General features: G+C 31.1%; 3 protein-coding genes across 3 annotated transcripts in view; 1 reads left to right on the top strand and 2 right to left on the bottom strand.

The window, feature by feature from the left end:
* Positions 1 to 20724, top strand: part of Flo2 (flotillin-2) — a 390302-nt gene that overhangs the window by 120904 nt on the left and 248674 nt on the right. The gene's annotated exons all lie outside the window — the stretch shown is intronic.
* LOC142322662 (glucose dehydrogenase [FAD, quinone]-like) lies at positions 701 to 2960 on the bottom strand. Its single transcript, XM_075361739.1, has one exon. The coding sequence runs from the start codon at positions 2958 to 2960 to the stop codon at positions 1089 to 1091; it is 1872 nt and encodes a 623-aa protein (XP_075217854.1). The 3' UTR covers positions 701 to 1088.
* LOC142322661 (uncharacterized) overlaps positions 13048 to 20724 on the bottom strand; it is a 139773-nt gene continuing 132096 nt past the window's right edge. The window contains exon 13 of the mRNA XM_075361738.1: positions 13048 to 18733. Coding sequence (XP_075217853.1) covers positions 17346 to 18733 — 1388 coding nt within the window. The 3' untranslated portion in view covers positions 13048 to 17345. The remainder of the gene's footprint in view (positions 18734 to 20724) is intronic.

Here is a 20724-nt window from a genome sequence, read left to right as displayed (position 1 = left end):
ATGAAATTATTACTTTTCATATAATAAAATTTAATTAAAATAAACATTTTTTATAATTTATTTAATAATCTCCACTCACCCGTTGATTCATGCAATTTTTAATTAAATAATTCGATACATTTGCTATTTTGGTACTTATATATTTACATTGTTTACCTAAGAAGATTAAACTCGAATATATAAATATATATACATTCATAAAAATTCCTATTTGATATATTTCTAGAATCATATCTATAATTTTTATAAATTTCATTGCTTACCTGGCCCCTGAAAATTCATCGGAGTTACAATTGCTTAATAATATAATAAAATCTTTAAAATTCATTGAACTAAGATATGTATTTGTTTTTTTTTTTTTTAAGTAGTATATTTGATTGATCTTTATACAACCAAATAATGTCCACTTTTTGTACCTCCCGAGGTAACTAAATTTTATTAAATATTACAAAATTTATATGATAAATTTTAACTCATCCCATAGATAATTAATGTGGGGGACACACTTAAGATTTTCCAAATATAATATATAATATTTTTTCCAAATATTTAGTATTTTAAAGTTTTCCCAAGCGGGCTAAAGAAATGAACATTTAGAAGTTTTTCTATTATAAATTTTATTTAACCGATTCATAAATCTACCGATAGTTTATTAAATCTTCCCTTTTCACATTTTATGACAGTAGTAACAAGAGGAAATTTCTGAGTCGTATTTTGTAAGTAGTAACGATACTCTACCGTACAATTCTTACATATTTTACTTTAATAAAGATATTAAGACCTTAATCATTTAAATCCGTTAAAATCGTTTTTGTTTTTGCAATTTTTTTTCTTCGACGGTTGAGGTGAGTAATGCATTAATGTAAAACTTATACATACTACAACGGTTTAAATCACTTTTATGTCTATCGTTAGCGACTCTTCTGAGCGCGGCGATCAGGATTCACAAAATCGACTGAAAATGTTGCCATGTTGGTTTCAAAAAATATAATTCGATCGGAGTTCTGGTTAAAAATAAGTAGTTTTTGTGATAACCGTATTTATTTGAATGGATTATTACACAGATTTCGCGTTTCTGGCTTTCTTTTTTAATCGTAGATTTCGTCTATAATCGGCGGAGTTATAAATTTCCAATCGATTTTTATGAGGTCTGCTGCTTTTTCCGCTATCATCAGAACCGGAGCGTTTATGTTACCGCTAGGTAAGTCGGGCATGACCGAAGCGTCGACTACTCTTAGATTGTCTACACCGACGACTTTGAGAGTCGGATCGACGACCGTACGCGGATCATCGCGAGGTCCCATCCTGCACGTACCCGCCGGGTGAAATATAGTGGACGCGGCTTGTGTGAATAGGCAGTTCCAGTATTCATCTGATCCGTCTTTAAAAGAGGAGCATTTTTCGTACTTAGCGTAAACAAAAGAGGCGTTTACCGCTTTAAACGGCTCTGAATTTACGATATCTTGTACGACATGGATTCCTTTAAGAAATGTTTTTATATCGTCAGGATGGCTTAAATAATTTGCAAAGATTTTCGCATGGTCGAACGGATTTGTACTGTTCAGAAGTATTTTTCCTCTAGATTTCGGGCTTATTAGTGTCGGCGTGAGGAAGAAAATATCGTAATCCTTATTTTTTTCGAGTATAAGATTCCTGTTTTCAGCTGGATATCGACCTAAGATTTGTGCGATATCATATTTCGTACCTTTAGGGAAATAAAAATTATGAAATTGTATATCTGGCGATACACTGTCGCCACAGGTAAAATTTAAGAATCCCGTCAACGGTAAAAATCCGATTTTCGTTAGCGATCCGTTTCTAAATTTTAGAAGATCGTATACGATGTCCAAATCGTCTTTGATATCGAGTTTTATGGGATTTATCGCTACGTATGAAAAAAAAAGTAAGTGATCTTGAAGGTTTTCCCCGACCGGAAGATTTTTAACCACCGGTATATTGAGATCATTTAAGTGTTGCTTCGGTCCTATTCCGGATAACATCAATAACTGCGGCGTATTTATTGTTCCGGCCGATACAATGACTTCTTTCGTGGCAGTGAAATCGTATCGCACGCCGTCACGATCTATTTCAACACCGTAAACAGCGGTGTCTTTTATTAAGAGCTTAGTAACGTGTGACTTTTGTACTACGTATAAGTTCTGTCTATCTTTTACCGGGGTTAAAAACGCTCTCGCTGCGTTCCACCTCACGCCGTTTCCGATCGTTGTTTGGACAGGACCGTAACCGTTGGGAGAACCGTTGTTTAAATCGTGACTTTTTCTGAAACCTAGTTCGTCGATAGCGGAGTAAAAAAGATCCGCTACTTTATCGAAAGTATGATCGAATCCGTCAGATGTAATTAAGTAGCCCTTTGTTCCGTGATATTTACTTTGCCTTAATCTGTGTATACTTGCATTTTCGGATTTTTTAAAGTAATAAAGAACGTTTTTGAAATCCCATCCCGGATTTCCATAACTGTACCACTTATTGTAATCGTGTTTGGATCCTCTTACGTAAAGCATAGAATTGACGCTACTGCTACCTCCGAGTCCTTTGCCTCTCGGCCAACCGCAAACTTTATTCGGAAATCCTTCGCACGCTCCCGGTTGCGGTTCGGTACTATAAAGCCATAAATTCGAGATTTGCGGTTGATAAGTAAAAGCCGGTACGTCACTGTTCGCTTCCGGTTCGCCGCCTTCTTCTATCAGTAAAACTCTCCAATCGGGGTTTTCTGTTAAACGACTGGCCATAACACAACCTGCACTGCCGGCTCCTACGACTATGAAGTCGTATTCTTTCGGTAAGTTTCCCGAATTCAATAGGTTTCCTTTATCTTCTGGATAAGGGCCGCCCAGATCGCATTGGTTTTTTAACATTGACGCCAAGAAAAGAGTGAAATATGTTTTTGCTAATCCGTTTCCGATGTAAGTAGAGCAAGAACTTTGGAAACACTGATCCATCTTTATATTCTGAAACATTCAACATTCTCTAATTAAATAATGTATAAAGCGTTCATAGTTTGTACATAATGTTTTATAATTTTAATTTTTCTTTCATTAATAAATGAAAAAAGGTAAACTAATAGGAAACACTACTTCAAATTTTATTATCGGTTGTTTTCATTCGGTTAGTGAAAATTCTATTGATTCCAATACAAGGATTATTTTCCCTTTGCACCAGTATAATATGTCGGCTTATGAAAAACCCTGTTTTAGTCTGCTTGAAAAGTAGAGAATTAAATAAATTTCATTTTGACGACAGGTGTGTATCGTTACTTAGTTATAAAAATTATATTAATTATATCTTAAATAAATATTAAGTTTAAATCACCGTAAAGAAAGTTTTATCCGTAATCGATAACAACATCAAAGAAATTATTATAATAAATAAAAAATTGTAATTAGAACTCTGTAAAAAAATTCGAAGTTAGCCTTGGATCCTCTGACTCTATTACGATTCCGTTGCCATTTTTAATAAATCACCCAACAGGTGGAAAGATCTATCGATAAATTTATTTAAAAGATAAAAAGATTAATCTCGGTGAACGGGCTAAAATCATCAGCTCTGATTAAAATTTTATCGAACGCGCTTTATATTTCCATTTATTTTCATACCTTAAAATTCATTAATCTGATAGGAAATAGTAACACGCATTGTTTTTTTTCAGTAAATATTTTATTTTAATTAAACTGTTTAGATGATACTTGTAAATTTAGTAAAATTACGATTTATTAAAAAGAAAACGCTGCTTTTGATTATTACCATGATTATTAGTGAACCGACCATTAGAAAACAGTAAAATAATCTGCCTACATTGTTTAATAAAACAAGAACGTAGTATACTTAAAAAATATGATTTATGGTTTACATATATATATGAACTACATTTTCTACAAAATGAATAACTTTGAAAATTTTACGTATGAAAGTGGCAGCCATTTAATATTTTTAATCATTGTAACTCCGTAAATATTAGTTTTATTGAATAATAATTTATCAAGGAGAACGTTAGCCTTTTATCGTCAACGAAATGACATATCAATTGTTCAAATAAACAGCTGAGACATCGCAAAAATTATGTAGTCTGACAGTTTTGTGCCTGTTTTCACTTACTCAAAATAGAAATTATTGTCAATTATTTTTATTGCCAATAATAGTAGGGTAGGTACATGTACACTAAATTTCATTAAAATATCTCGTAAAAGAAAAATAAACAATATAAAATATAAACTTTTATTAAAAAAACGTAAAATGGCGAACACAAGGAAATTAAGCGGTTTAGAAAATTTGTCCGCACTAACATTTTTGTTTATTTTAATGTCCTGGAATCGTTAGCTTGGTCAACGCCTCCCGGGATAACCTGTTTATAGATCCTGGGATATTTTAGGATAAAACAAGTGTAACATATACCTGTACTGGAGGGAAGTGATAACATTAAACTCAGTTCAGTTTGAATATATATATATATTCAACATAATATTAATCATCATTAACAGCATATTGGTAAGCGGAAATAATTACTTTCATTGTATAAATTTTATTTTGAATTGAATTATATTTCAATTAAACGATGCAAATTTTATCATAAATTGAATACCTTTATGTTTATTAGTTGTGACATTTTTTCCCCTTTTTGTAATCTCAAGGGAATGCAGATGACACGAGTAGTAAACAGAATAGTAGCATAAATTATACGTTCTCATAAAACATCATCGACAGTTCGTGTAAGATCCGTTATAATGTTAAGTCATTAAGTTTTGGTTTCAGAAACGATTAAGCTTAGGCGATAGAAACTATGTGATGAACAAAATCAAGAGAAGGTTGTTTCATGGACAGCATTTTTTGATCGATTTCTTTTTTTTAAGGACTACCACAGCAGAAATAATATCTGAAATGTCTTGATATTTTATTCAATTTGAATAATTAAGAAAATTATATTAAACTAAATAATCATTTTGGCAGTTCTTCTTCCGTCCAAGTACACATTTACTTTTATACATTCGTAAACTAACAGATCCGAGGTTATTCTCGAAATTATATGATCACTGTTGTCATTTGTCACTTACCTCCGACGCAGTAACTTTCATTTTCGTTTTGTCGTAAAATATGAGTACAATTTAAATAATTTGTGTGTGTGCGCGCGCGCTAGGTGAGCGTATATATATATATTTATAATTTATTTTCTTTCTTTATTTTTTTTTCTGATAGCCAGTTGATACTTCATAAAAATGATATGTCTAAAAATCAGAAATTTTAAAGTATATTCGATTTTGCATCAAATGAACCTTAATAGTTAAAAAAGTGGACATCCGATAAAAGTCCGTGTTTAAACTGTATTTTATTTAAAGATAGTTTTTCGAGTGCTTGGTAAACCACAGTCCCAAAATTGGCTTAAAAATTATATTTCTTCTTTTGTCCAGAATTGTAAGTATAAAATATTAAATAAATATATTAATAATAATATATAAATAATAATAATAATTAGCTAATAACAATATATGAATAGATTCTATTACTAATATTAATATAATATAACAGTATTACTAGAATATTTAAAAAATGAATCTATCCTAATATTTGGAATGGAAAAACTACAAAAATTATATAAATTTGCGTTCTTAGCTGCTAAACATTGCACTAAAGATGAATATAAAATTTAATTCGATGTGGTAGAAACAATCTTTTATTCATTTGCAATACAAAACTTTCAGAATTTTTCTTGTTGGTTTTCAATAAAAACGGATTTTTAATCATTTTGTTCGGTTTTTACTGATTAAATCATCTCAATGTGAAATTCCCTTAAACGATTTTTTGTCAAGTTTTATTTACTTATTGGCAATCTAACAAAGTAAATTTACGCGAGTGTTTAAAAATAGAAGTGCTTTTCGACTCCAATTAGTTGGATTTTACAGATCGTCTCTCGTAAACTTCTGGAGGTGCATTTCCGGAACCAGTTCTTTACTTTAATTTTTCATGTAAAACCGCCTATGTAACCGCGAATTTTTTCTCAATAATTTGAGTCAGTTGTGTTTGAGATAACATTATTTTTTTACTTTTTAAGCTGAAACCTGGGTGAAATCTTTCGTTAGCCCTAACCAGAAAACAAACATTCACACTTTTTTGTGTGATCTTTTTTTCATTATTTTAATGATAGGAATGCACTCTGCATACTGTACATAATAGTCTGTTTTTTATATTAAAGAAAAGGCTGTAGTTATAATTATATGATTTATTTACAATGATTTGTTATAAAATTTTTAAAAGTTCAATCTCCGCTGTCTTTGTTTCGTTACCCACAACTGAAGTAATGTATAATACTTTCCAGTTTTTGCATTGTTATTCTTATGACTGCATTCTTATTACTTTTAGTATCGTATTACCACAAGAAAAAAAATGGGATACAGAAAAAGTACGGGTCAGGTAAAAAGTTTTAATACATGTTTAAAAATCACGATCGCTGAAAAAAGTGATATAAAATATTTTAACCCTATTGTGAGAAAGATATCAGAGTATTTTTGCAATGGATTTGCAATGTCTAAAAAAAATTGCTTAATATGAAAAATATCACATATATAATTTAAATCTATATATATGCTTATATAATTATTTTAATATTTTATTTTATTTCATCATGCACACATGTAAGACGAAATTTAAATGTTATATGTGATTTTAGTTACACCAATTTTTACTTCATCAAAACATCCACCTTTTTATTCCAAAATTCCGTAGGTAAAGTATTAACATAGTAATCTCTGTCAAATTTTCTTTATTTTTCTTTTCAGACATAAAGAAAATAAACTGAATCTAAGATGTAGTTGATAAAATTATGATCTAAGATTCCGATAAGTTAAAGTGTTTGAAAGACCGTACCTATGAAACAGTTTCATTTAGAAATCGATTACATTTTTAATATCTAAAAATATATATATGTATAGATTTATAGGTGTCTTAGTTTTTGTAAAAATCAGAATGTCCTCCTGAATGAACTGAATTTCGTTTATAACACAATAGCTGCTACACCGATGTGAATGAGTTAGTCGTTTTTATTGAATTTCGAGAACGTTTCAGATGTAAATTTATCCAGTTACAGATGAAAACGTACAAACAAAACAACGTATTCCACTACGTGCCTTATTTTTTGTATATATGTAGCCTATTATTCAGGAATATTTTGAGGCGCGGATTAAATCATTTTAATAAAAGCTATATAATCACGAGTGTCATTTTGAATTTAATTTTTTTTTATCGTTGTCGCGATGTCAGCGATTTAATAAAAAAAATTTATTTTTACCACAGTTTTTGTAGGAAGGTTGGTGACGTAATTCTTGGCAAGTATGATACCCATGTACTCTGCATGTAAGTAAAGGTTTGTCAGTGAATTCTACCATAGGCTTTAATTTTTATTTATTTTTGTGTTTAACACATAACTGAATCAAATTTCATTTATAATCTATATTTGATTTTTGACATAACTCTCTTATACAAAATTATGATGAAAACTTGTCTTTAACAGCGATATTTATCGATTACTTACGGGAATAGTCGCAGCAAAAGCGGATTCGATCACGCACTACATGAACCGACTTCTTTTACGTATATTTTTGAGATTTATTATTGTACGGATTCAGAGGCTCGTATATATGGGACAATTTGTTGGTTAACTTTTGGGGTTAATATTTCCAAGGGGTGGGATAGATAGTTTCTTTGGGGTCAATTTTCTCAGAATTTTGCAAACATAACCCCACTTTATATTAAGCTCAGAAAATGCGTGAATGCTTATCTTACCGTTAAAAAAAAAATTACCCCAAATTCTCTTGCTTCCCCAGAAAAAAAAGCCTTCTTTTTATTTATTGCGTGTTTTTTAACCGAATTTTTAACGTCTTCGTGGCATAATAGTAGTTCATACGACTCAAAAATATACTACGGAGACAATATTGCGAGTGGGGGAGCCGATCGGTGATTAAAAAATCGACTTTTTTTCAATAAATAACATTTTTTTGGTTTATTTTGGCGTATCATTATTTTTCAACTATATTAGAATAAATAACCGATGCCAGGAAAGTAGAAATTATTACAACTTTGTTGTCAGCTTTTTTATTTTTCATAAGCAGGTGGTTTTAATTGAAGATATGAAAAGATTACAAAATGAGTATAGTGGCTGCATTACAAGAATACTATTAAATGGGTTCCATCAACTAATATAAAACTAATTTTAGTTAGTAATATCAGTTCCATAGTGACTACAATTGGCTATCTATAACTACCGAACGGTCCCGGTCTACACCGTTAAGCAATCTGTACCGGATAAATTCCGAAAAAAAAAACAATAACCTATATTTATATAAAGTTGTTTTCAAATGACGTTACCGTCAGATATTGTCTTGATCTTCCACTTCCGCTTGAAGAGGAAGTGTATAAGGATCTTAGGTCGTATTAAGTGGGAGTTTGAAAGCCTGTAACTTAAATGTATAAGTTCATTTATTTTAAATTAATACAGTATTACACATTTAAATTGCAAGCTTCTTAAATGTTAAAATTAACTTAAAATAAATAAAAATGAATATTACCTTTATTATCCCGCGAATTTTAAACGGGGAATTTTGTAATCACGGTATCTAACTTGTGCACGAATAAAAGAGAATTTATTCCATAACCACTTTTTAAGTGTTTATATAGATTATTTTGTTTATATTGCTTATTTTTGTTTCATGAATATTTATTTTTGAACTGTTATTCATTCCTTAAAATTAATGTTCTTTATTAATTTACGATATATTGTTTTCCATTGTTTTCTATATTTCTTTGTTTAGTTTTTTTTTTGTTAATTATCGGCGCGGATTTATCACCGTTGTATTGTCTGCTACTAAAAATAGACGTTCTCATTTTTATTTTGGTTATAAATTATTGATATTATTTATGCAAGTTATGTTCAGTTATTTGTAACAACTGTCAGAAACTAAGTAGGTATTTATTTAAATTTGGGTTAAGCAGATAAATTTTCGCAATCGAAAGTTCTATTCATAAAACACATATTTCATGTAACTTTACACATGGCAGTGATATAGATCCGTAAATGCCTCTACAGCTCAGAGACTTACTAATGTACAGTCAATGCCGCCTTTGGTTCCCAATAAAAATTTGGGGTAATTTTTTTTTTAACGGTAAGATAAGCATTCGCGAATTTTCTGTAATATAAAGTGGGGTTATGTTTGCAAAATTCTGAGAAAATTGACCCCAAAGAAACTATCTATCCCACCCCTTGGAAATATTAACTCCAAAAGTTAACCAACAAATTGTCCCATATATACGAGCCTCTGTCCCGAATTTAATGAAAATCAGTTCATCCAGTCGAAAGGTACTAATCTTCAAATACGCCAACATAAGTATATCTGTACGTACGAACATTACACCCACTTTTGTTTTGGGTCCCTTAGGTATGAAACTTCGAGAAATGTCAAAAATACCATACCCCATTTTTTTACCATACATTCATTCCTTCTTGTAGCATAGCTCTAGAACTACTATGACAGCAAAGTAAAAATATCGAGCGATAAATGATGAACTTCAGACAATGTGGCTGATTTGGCTGAAGCCGAACTAAATTGACGGCTATTATCTGTTGACATGGTTACAGATCCAGAATCCGTACAATAATAAATGTTAAAACTGTACGTAAAAGAAGTCGGTTCATGTAGTGCGTGATCGAATCCGCTTTTGCTGCGACAATTCCCGTAAGTAATCGATAAATATCGCTGTTAAAGACAAGTTTTCATCATAATTTTGTATAAGAGAGTTATGTCAAAAATCAAATATAGATTATAAATGAAATTTGATTCAGTTATGTGTTAAACACAAAAATAAATAAAAATTAAAGCCTATGATAGAATTCACTGACAAACCTTTACTTACATGCAGAGTACATGGGTATCATACTTGCCAAGAATTACGTCACCAACCTTCCTACAAAAACTGTGGTAAAAATAAAATTTATTTATTAAATCGCTGACATCGCGACAACGATAAAAAAAAATTAAATTCAAAATGACACTCGTGATTATATAGCTTTTATTAAAATGATTTAATCCGCGCCTCAAAATATTCCTGAATAATAGGCTACATATATACAAAAAATAAGGCACGTAGTGGAATACGTTGTTTTGTTTGTACGTTTTCATCTGTAACTGGATAAATTTACATCTGAAACCGTTCTCGAAATTCAATAAAAACGACTAACTCATTCACATCGGTATAGCAGTTTTTGTGTTATAAACGAAATTCAGTTCATACAGGAGGACATTCTGATTTTTACAAAAACTAAGACACCTATAAATCTATACATATATATATTTTTAGATATTAAAAATGTAATCGATTTCTAAATGAAACTGTTTCATAGGTACGGTCTTTCAAACACTTTAACTTATCGGAATCTTAGATCATAATTTTATCAACTACATCTTAGATTCAGTCTATTTTCTTTATGTCTGAAAAGAAAAATAAAGAAAATTTGACAGAGATTACTATGTTAATACTTTACCTACGGAATTTTGGAATAAAAAAGGTGGATGTTTTGATGAAGTAAAAATTGTTGTCACTAAAATCATATATAACATTTAAATTTCGTCTTAAATGTGTGCATGATGAAATAAAATATATATATAAGCATATAAATAGATTTAAATTATATATGTGATATTTTACATGTTAAGCAATTTTTTTAAGACATTGCAAATCTAACACTCTGATATCTTTCTTTCAATAGGGTTAAAATATTTTATATCACTTTTTTCAGCGATCGTGATTTTTAAACGGGTATTAAAACTTTTTACCTGACCCGTACTTTTTCTGTATCGCATTTTTTTTCTTGTGCTAATATGATACTGAAAGTAATAAGAATGCAGTCATAAGAATAACAATACACAAATTGGAATGTATTATATATTACTTCATTTGGGGTAACTAAACAATGACAGCGGAGTTTGGACTTTTAAAAATTGTATAACAGATCATTGTAAATAAATCATATAATTTTAACTACAGCCTTTTCTTTAATATAAGAAACATATATACAGAGTGCATTCCTATCATTAAAATAATGAAAAAAAGATCACACAAAAAAAGTTTGAATACTTTGTTTACTGGTTAGGGCTAACGAAAGATTTCACCCAGGTTTCTGCTTAAAAAGTCAAAAAATAATGTTATACTCAATCACAACAGACCGAAATTATTGAGAAAAAATTCGCGGTTACATAGGCGGTCTTACATGAAAAATTAAAAAAAAGAACTGGAGTCGAAAAGCACTTCTTTTTTTAAACACTCGCGTAAATTTACTTTGTTAGATTGCCAATAAGTAAATTAAACTTGGCAAAAAATCGTTTAAGGGAATTTCACACTGAGATGATTTAATTAGTAAAACCGAACAAAATTATTAAAAATACATTTTTATTGAAAACCAAACGACAAAAATTCTGAAAGTTTTGTATTGCAAATGCATAAAAGGTTGTTTCTACCACATCGAATTTAATTTTATATTCACCTTTAGTGCAATGTTTAGCAGCTATGAACGCAAATTTATATAATTTTTGTGTTTTGGATCGCTAACGAAAATCGGATTTTTACCGTTGACGGGATTCTTAAATTTTGTTTAATTCTGCGAAGAATGCCGTTCAACGTTGTTTCTGGGGTGAAGGGTCTTCATTGTTGAAGGTGATTGAAGATTAAAATATCACTATATATAATTAAATGTATACTGATCTGCTTCCATTAGATGATGATGAAGATTAAAACAAAATGAATTAAAATATAATCATCAATATTTAAAGCACGATTTAAATTCATCATCCTGTGTGTAAACTTGCAAAATGGATAACCGTAGTTGCTCGTCAGCAACGAAGCCGATGTTACTGCTTGAATTCACGACATAGAAACTGTTCAACCTAAAAAAAAGAGTAACAACGTCTTTCAAAAGTACATCTAGCTTTTACTTAATCGCTTCTTGTTTCTTATAAATAATCTCTCATAAATATATCACTACTAATTCGAACTCATACTTCAATAATCAACACGCTTACGACTTACAGATACAGGTGGAGATTAGTACTCGTCACGTAGAGCTACATCTTGATCCAGAATAAAGTATTTTGCATCTTCCAGAGTAGTATTTCCATCTAATAGAAATCTGGAGTAGTATTTCCAGAGTAGTATTTTACATTTTAAAATTCTATTCGGTTGTGTGCCCTATCTTCACATACAAAACGGCCTAAATTTCATCAAAAAGATACGTAATTTTTCACCACCATAAACTTTTATTTTTATTACTTTTTTTTTGATGATTAATTCACCATATAAGGTTGAAGCTTTATACGGTGAAAAATTAAATGGAAATTAAATTATCCTATTAAATGAAAATTTTATAGCGTACGAAAAATGCCAACATACATTTACTTTTGAACGATAACGCGATAAAACTATTTACACCTGCTTCATCCTTTTAAAAATGTAAATTCTTAACATATGTAATGACTAGTTTTAATAAAACGCCTTTCTGTTTATCTTTTCTTTTCAGAGAAATGTATCTATTTAAAAAAGTATTTTTAAGAGGTAGCTTTAAGAATAATTATCGCACATTAAAATACTATTGCAAACTAACGATACCCTTACGCAGTTTATTCTCAGTACGTGAAATTATTAAATTTCAGATAAACTTCTCTACTGTCGGCGTTTAACGCTCGCGCGTTACAACCTAACTCGATGTAAAACTCCTCGATCACCTTCCTGCAAAACGATCGAAATTCTACTTTGTCTACAACTGTACTGACAGAATAAAATAAAAAGATTGACCGCTATGGGAAACGCAAGTACCCATATAACGCGAGCGAAGTTGCGACGGGGAGCTAGCATATAATAATTTTGAGTAGTAATTAAAGTAAATGTTGATAATTATTTTCTGAAACCTTTTTACAAAACAAATAAATTTTATAACTAAGCGAAATAAATAAAGTGGCGGCTTTTTTTTCAATTATTTATAATAAAACACTTTCTATGTACATAATCATACAGTTTATTTTCGCAACAATTTACACAATCACAATATTTTTTTAACAGATTTCGCTTACAATTTAAATAACCTAGTTACAAATTATGTTATAATAACAATAAATATAATTTAATTTTTTATATTTAAAAAAAAAAACATTATCTTACACTTAATTTTTTTTAAATAAATTTATACTCTCAATTTTTTCAGCTAGTTGATACGTGTGTTAGGGCCGTGTAAAAAGTAACTTTACTCGCCCATCCTTTTGACTACCCTAATCGGTTCTTTAACATTTCGTTACGGTCTATACTTATACATTTTGATATTATTTAAAGTTGAGCGGCGGTAAAGAAAGAAAGGACCAGTGTTGTGTCGATGGACTGTTTGCCGGATTATAAGTAAGCCGATTTTTTCTCCTTCGTTCTTTTTGAAACGGTGATCGTACACTGCTGCGTAATAAAGTTAGTAAGCGCTTGTGGAGAGGCGCTTGTTTACGACTGCAGCCTATGCCGATAGAGTTTGATGCTAGCCGATTCAACTGTCTACAAAATATTCTGTTCAACTTTGAATAATACCGGAATAAATTAGTTGTGGAATACTACATTGTATACTCGAGAAATGAACTCTGGTTACCATTCTGTGCAAAGTAACTGAAATGTCTTCTGAATGACTTTATCGTTGATCTTCTAAATGATTATATATCCTATGAATAACTAATTTTGTGTGTGTGTGTGTGTGTGTGTGTGAATAGTTTTCGTGGAGAACTTATGTCAGATTAATAATTATAACTAATTGTACTATTTACCTTATATTTTAATAAATCATAATCTTACTCTAATTAAATTAATTTATAAAAACTATATAATTTCTACATTCATTTTAGATATTACAATTATATGCATGTGTGTGCGTGTGTGCTTATAACCGAATAAAATATCAAATTTATAATCAAATCCTAAACAACCGCAACACTGTTTCGCTAACTTAACTATGTGGTTGTACGCACGTCCAATGATCGGAACGTGCCCTCAGTTCTGTGGAATGGCTCAAGCAAATCTTGAATTAAATGAAGTGATTTCGGAGAATCTCTGAATTATCGAGCGAGATCGATTCACCTACACGCATTTACAAGGCAGAACGTTGCTAGGAGAAGATACCCGGAGCAGTGAACGCAATCTAAGGTTCGAGTGAATTAACCTTTAATGATTTTTACATCTTACGATCCAAAGTAGGATCGTAATAAGAAGGGCGTGAAAATAGTGGTGTAAATTAAATCTGATTTGTTTTGTTTTACGTAGAGGATTGAATATTATTCAAATTAGAATTTTATTCGCAGTAGGATGTATTAATAATTCTGCAAATTATGCCCCTTGCCGAGTACCAACAGCATTTAAACTTGTAAACAGTGTTGGCAACAATATTCGTTGTTGCCAGAATGGTTATGTTCTTGTAAAATGAAAAGGAATTGTCGGACAGTCGCTGCAGAGTAAATTAATTGCCTAAAAGATATACAATTTATTTTGAATATTTCTGTTAAGTTAAAAGACGATCTATTTATATAATGCTGCAATTATTTATCTTGTTTTAAAATTAAACAGTGCAGTTTTAAAATATTAATTGTAGACCTTACGGCGCGATAGCTTTGTTTTTATTTCACCCTAATTTTAATAATACCGCAATCGGCGATTTTGTACGTTCGTCGACTTTTAACGCGCTACCTGAAGTTCTAACACAAGGTAGACCGTCTTTAGGATTGAAGTTAGCACATTATTTGTTCTCAATCGTGAGGCTATACTGTAAATGTCATTCGCATAACCTCACTCCATCATATTTTATGCTTTATCATGACTTAAATATAAACTCATTTTATAATTAATCTAGTAGCAATAGTCGGGATTGTTTGACTTAACATAGGCGACTCAAAAAAATAATCTTGAAGTAAAAATGCAGTTTATCCCTTTGTATAGAAAACTAATTATATTTACTTAACCACGAGTTTTCATAACTGGTGAAATTTTTATGAATTGCTTTCATTACAATTTCGCCCCTGTGTTAAATTTTTTCGTTTTCTTTAGTACCAAGATTTTAGTTATTTATATCTTGAAGAATCATTTAAAAATAAAACTCTTACACCCTCTGAAATGCGTCATTTATACGGTCTAAAATATTATAGACTTCTTATTGAAATACTTTTGATGTACAACTGACGGATTCAATTTACCGCTTATTAAATCTGTTCAAAGCACTTGCTGTAAATTATTATTAATGTTATTAAAAAATTGATATTCGTTGTTATTTGCTGTGTTGCACACATACACAGACATGCATATTCTTAGAAATTAAAAAAAAATTATTATAAAATAAACTTAAACAAATATTCCTACACTTAGAGTGTATATCATACTACATATATTTAAATTCATTCTATGAAACTTAAAAAGATTAATTTCAGTAAATTAATATATATATTAATTATATATTAGAAATTACCGCAGAAATAATTTTCTACCTTTTTTTAAAGCTTATATCACTAGCAGTTATAGTATATTTTAAACTTCCACATTAAATCCTTCACAATAAATTCTAAATTTAAGGTCGAAGTGGGTGTTATTCTTCCTGTTGCTTACTTGTTCTAATTCTTTGCTATAGCATACAAGCATACGTGTATATATTTCTCATTAATTTAAAAAGTCATTTTTATTACTAGATTAAAGATTCTGAACATTCTTTAGTTCACCTCTACCCGTAGCTTTTTATCCTTTTTAATAGCGTATTTTCATAATTTGTATACATTCGTGGTTCTTGTTTGTGTAATTTTAAGTCGTAATAAATAATGTTTTACCTATTACTTTTTCGGGACCTTCTCTGTTATTTTTCAGCACGGTATTTTAATTTCAATATCGATTAGGTGATACTTATTATTTATTATTATTGATTGTTTTTACAACTTTTCCATTTAAGCAATTTTTGGTCTTTTCTTTAACCTTTTATTTTGTTTAGATCGTTATTCTTTTAAAAATGTTCGCTTTCTTCAAGTCTCGTACTAGGAAAATATTTAATTGTAATACTTTAAAGCAAAATAATAATAATAATAATGAGAGTACATGGGACTCTCTGTGACTGATATGACCGGAGATAGGAAGTGTAGTCTGGTAAAAATATAGTTTTTGTAGTGGATATGAAACTAATGAAGATGTTCTTCATAAGACCAAAAAAAAAAAATAGATGAACAAGATATATTTTTTTCGCTCGTTTGGGCAATGAAGCTAATAAACCTCACCAGGTCCCAATTTAAAAGAATTTTACTCCATATTCACACAACTCAATGAGTATAACCAATACATACAGTACTTCGAGTCGGGTACGTAGTGAAATATCCGTTATCTTAATTATTCATCAAACAAGCGAATCGATGGCTTAATAAAAACCAAGATTGCGAAAAATAGCTTAAGGCTTAAAATCTCTAGAAAAGCAACAGTAGAACAATCGAATGTAATAACGAATGATTTGTTCATTATCTTGCATTATGAAGCTTACATGTCGTGTTAACGGATAACGTTACTCATCGCTTGTTCATATATTCGGAAAAATTACCTTTCATTGTATAAGATTACATCAGCTTGATTCTCAGAAACGAGAAAGATTACTTTTTTATAGATGTAGGCGTATCGTTGTGTTTACATCTTACATTGTATCTATCTATTGTCATCTTAGATTGTACTAAGTATTTAATTTTCCAGAAACGAATTCAGAAGAAATCATAGTAAAAGGTGAGATCATTGCCTGTTTATTTTTACTTTTTCACGCTAGACCTTTGAAACAAAGAATACTGCCTAAATTATTAAATACATCTTTTGAAAGAAAAAAAAATTTTTTTAAGTTTGAATAACATTTTTTAAAAAATCGCTTGTAAATTTTTATTATTAATATTTATAATATGAAAAAATTAAATTTTTTGTTTTAGATTTCATTATTTTTGTAATCTCTACACGGTTTTGAAGAGCGTTTTGTTCCGCAGATAATTTATGATTTAGAAGAAATGAATGTTTGTTTGGTATTGTCCGGTTGCTAAATGCGAACAATTTCCTTATCTATTTTTTTCCTTCTTAACTTAGTAATTAAATTTTTGCTGTTGAGCGATATTTCGGAGTATAAATATCATACCTAATGCAATTATGACGTTAAATATTGAATAATTGTAGTTCAATAACTTATTTGTCGTAATTTGTTGTCTTTTGGTAATTTGTTTGTCTGATTTATAAGATCCTTGAAATTAAAGTTTTAAAACGCTAAGTTATCTAGGTTTCTATGTTGGTATTCCCCAAGCGGCTTTTACCATATCGGCACCTTTCTCTGCGACCATTATTACACTAGCGACGGGATTTCCGTTAGGCACTAAAGGAAATACAGATGCATCCAACACTCTTAAATTAGTGATCCCGTGTACACGAAGCTCGGGGTCGACGACAGCGTTTCGATCGCCTACCGGACCCATTTTGCAGGTACCTGCTTGATGATTTTCTGGGCCGGTATGCCTCGTAACTAAACAAACCCAGTAATCGTCTGAAGCGAAAGCCAGGTGCTCGCAACCCGGAGCGGGAGTTTTATCTATTTCAAATCCCCATTTTTTAAGCGATTCGGTTTCGGTCAGACGGATTGAAATTTTAATACCTTCTATAAGAATATTCATATCTAATTTTTCTTTGAAATAATTCGGATTTATTTTCGGCGGTTCTTTCGGATCTTTGTTTCTCAAAGTTAAAAAACCTTTACTCATCGGCATGATGTTTGTCGGTCTTATGTGTACCACTCTTCTCCCGCATTCATCACCTATGCGTCCATCAGAACATTCATCGGACCTACCGCTGCTAGAACAGCTGGCAGAATATCCGTCGAAGAAAAGTTGAATGTCTGGAATGTCGTCCGTAGCGTAACTGGATTTCAAAAATGCGGTCATTTGCGTCAATCCGGTGCTCGATAGCGGTCCTGTTCTCGTTTTCATAAACTCGTGTACCGCATCCATTGTAAGCATTCTCTTATTACTGTCGTTTATAAAAAACTTGAAACCAACCGAAACATGATTGTGTAAGTTGTGTCCTACTTTCAAGTCTTTGATTACTGGTATTCCGACTTTTTTTAAATCTTTTTTCGGTCCGATTCCTGATAAAAGTAAAATGTGGGCAGAACCTATCGCTCCCGCAGATAAAATAACTTCTTTCTGAGCGTTTATTTTATTTATCTTCCCCTCTGCATCGATAACCTCGACACCTGTTGCTCTTTTTGTCCAGCGATCGATAATTATTTTTGTAACTTGAGTATTAATTTTGACGACTAAATTTTTCCTATCCATAACCGGCCGAACGTACATTCTTGCAGTGCTGCCACGCAAACCGTCCTTTATCATCGCTTGAGCTATGGCGAAACCGGTTTGATTTCTTCCATTAAGATCTCTCTCTTCGTAACCCAAACTCTTAGCCGCTTCTATAATGTCTCTCGCTAAAGGCGGTTGATAAGGGAATTGTTGTACGGTCATCGGTCCCGATGTACCGTGATAATCCTCGTCTATAATATTTGGATTCAGATTCGTTTCCGATTTTTTGTAATACGATAGGCATTCTTCGTAACTCCAACCGGTGTTGCCGTCTTTCGCCCAGTTATCAAAAAGATTTCTATGGCCTCTTGTGTACATCATTCCTGAAATCAGATTAAGTTTTCTTTAAAATTATGAAACGAAGCTGAATTTCAGATTTGGATTCGCTTATTTTAAGTTATGACCAAAAAATAATTTTTACCGAGTAGGGGTGACCGGGAAAGAACTACAGTGCTTCATATTCTGGTAAATTTAAAAACGTTCTTAAACCGTCTTGATCTGATATTCTGTTACCCGACAAAATCTCACCTTCGACAATGCCAAACAGCTCGCTACGTCGATAATGTATATTTAACAACCGCGTACATATGTTTTACCGCTGTTCGGTTTATTTAAGTCTGTAAGTATTACTGATCTTGCATCCTATCTTATTTTACGGTTTCTTAATAGCAAAACAAAGGGATTTCGCCCTGCTTGTAGGCTTTAGGGGGAAAATCTCCCTTTATGTTAGAAGAGTATTCCTTCAGCTCTACAGACCCGTTTCGGGATATCCGTATACGAAGTGACCACTTCTGGAATATAACAGTTACAATACATGAATTAAATCAGAGTAGTATATGAAGGGTCTAAAACGGAATAAAAGTTAAATTCTTTGACGAATCTCTTCAGCAAATGTATGAAGCACACACAAAGATAGAAACACTTCGATTTGAAAGAAGTAAGAAAAGATGTGTGGGAAGAGGAATCGATTTGAGATAAGTCAGCCGACTGATCTCAAATCGATTCCTTCCTGAGGAAGGGCGTTAAATTAAACAGCCGTTGAATTTAACGCCCTTCCTCATCGCGCCGACCATTTTCCCTCACCATGTTTATTTTAATTACAAATTATTAACATTCTTTTTGCTTTATTTATTCTTAAGATTTGATCTTTCCGTAAAAATAAATTATCGTTAATTTCGACTGCTAGTGCTTTTAGAAAAAAACGGTTCAAACCTTAGATTTTTACGTCATACTGCTACTACTTCACGAAATTTGAGCGTTTCTAAGACGGGAGATGCATTTTTAAGGTAATAAATATTTACAATTTAACTCAGTTACTTCTTTACAGTTGTAAGTAGCCTGAACAGAGTAAAGAATTATCATTGTTTTCGTTCAAGCTACTCTATTTGATAAGTAAGACGTTATTTTCATCGTCAATGAGAGTAATAATACAACAGATGATTTGAAGCGATTTGAAACAGCATTTTAAATAACTCGTTTATCACTTTGACAGCTGTTCACATTTTGATAAAGTTATTTATCGCTTTTTCATTATTACAAAACCGCTATGACAACAGCACCTGCAAATATCCGTGTTCCAATAATTTATGATTTCAGATTTATATCGAACGGTACGTGATCTGTTTTTTTAGGTTACAGTTTAATAAAAATGTCAAAATAGTCCGGATGTTCAACCTCAGTTTAAAAAATGGTTTGTTTTAATATAATTATTTAAAAGAACTTGAACACAGTAAATATAAGGCAATTCTTAAAGAAGTGTATGATGCAGCGTAAAAAATAACTTCTGTCGAGTGTTAGTATCGAGAGAACAGTACACAGGATATCTGCTGAAGCCGATCAAAGTGACGAATCATGGCAGAATGTTTGTCGGTATCGCTGCGAAAGAAAATAACCGTAAAAAATTGATTGCTTAATTTAAAAGAAAAGGATTACCGGACCAACAATTTCAGCGCTTTGTGATAAACTTACGTGAAAATGATTGCTGAAAATTTATCTAATATGTTGTAGGAAAAGAGCTATTGATTTATGGCTTATCCTGTATATATTTTTAGTATTTTCTTAATGTTTTTAAAATCACATTATTCATTTTAACGACCCTGAGTACCTTTGTCGCAATCGAAACATTGAAGTAATTTAAATTAAGGGTATACACCGTAAAAAAAATAAAATTAAAAAGTTTGTCGTTCTACCACAGCGTCCTTTCTTTTTCCTGTTTAGCCTCCGGTAATTACCGTTCAGATATTACTTCAGAGGATGATTGAGGATGGTATGTATGAGTGTAAATGAAGTGTACTCTTGTACATTCTCAGTTCGA

The sequence above is a fragment of the Lycorma delicatula genome, chromosome 4 (genome assembly GCF_047948215.1).
Source record: "Lycorma delicatula isolate Av1 chromosome 4, ASM4794821v1, whole genome shotgun sequence".
NCBI lineage: Eukaryota > Metazoa > Arthropoda > Insecta > Hemiptera > Fulgoridae > Lycorma > Lycorma delicatula.
Note: the sequence above shows the minus strand (reverse complement) of the source record. Positions and strands in the feature narration are given on the sequence as shown.

Bases quoted from the DNA above. Each gene is read 5' to 3' on its own strand.
- LOC142322662 (XM_075361739.1), bottom strand. From the start codon at position 2,960: ATGGATCAGTGTTTCCAAAGTTCTTGCTCTACTTACATCGGAAACGGA.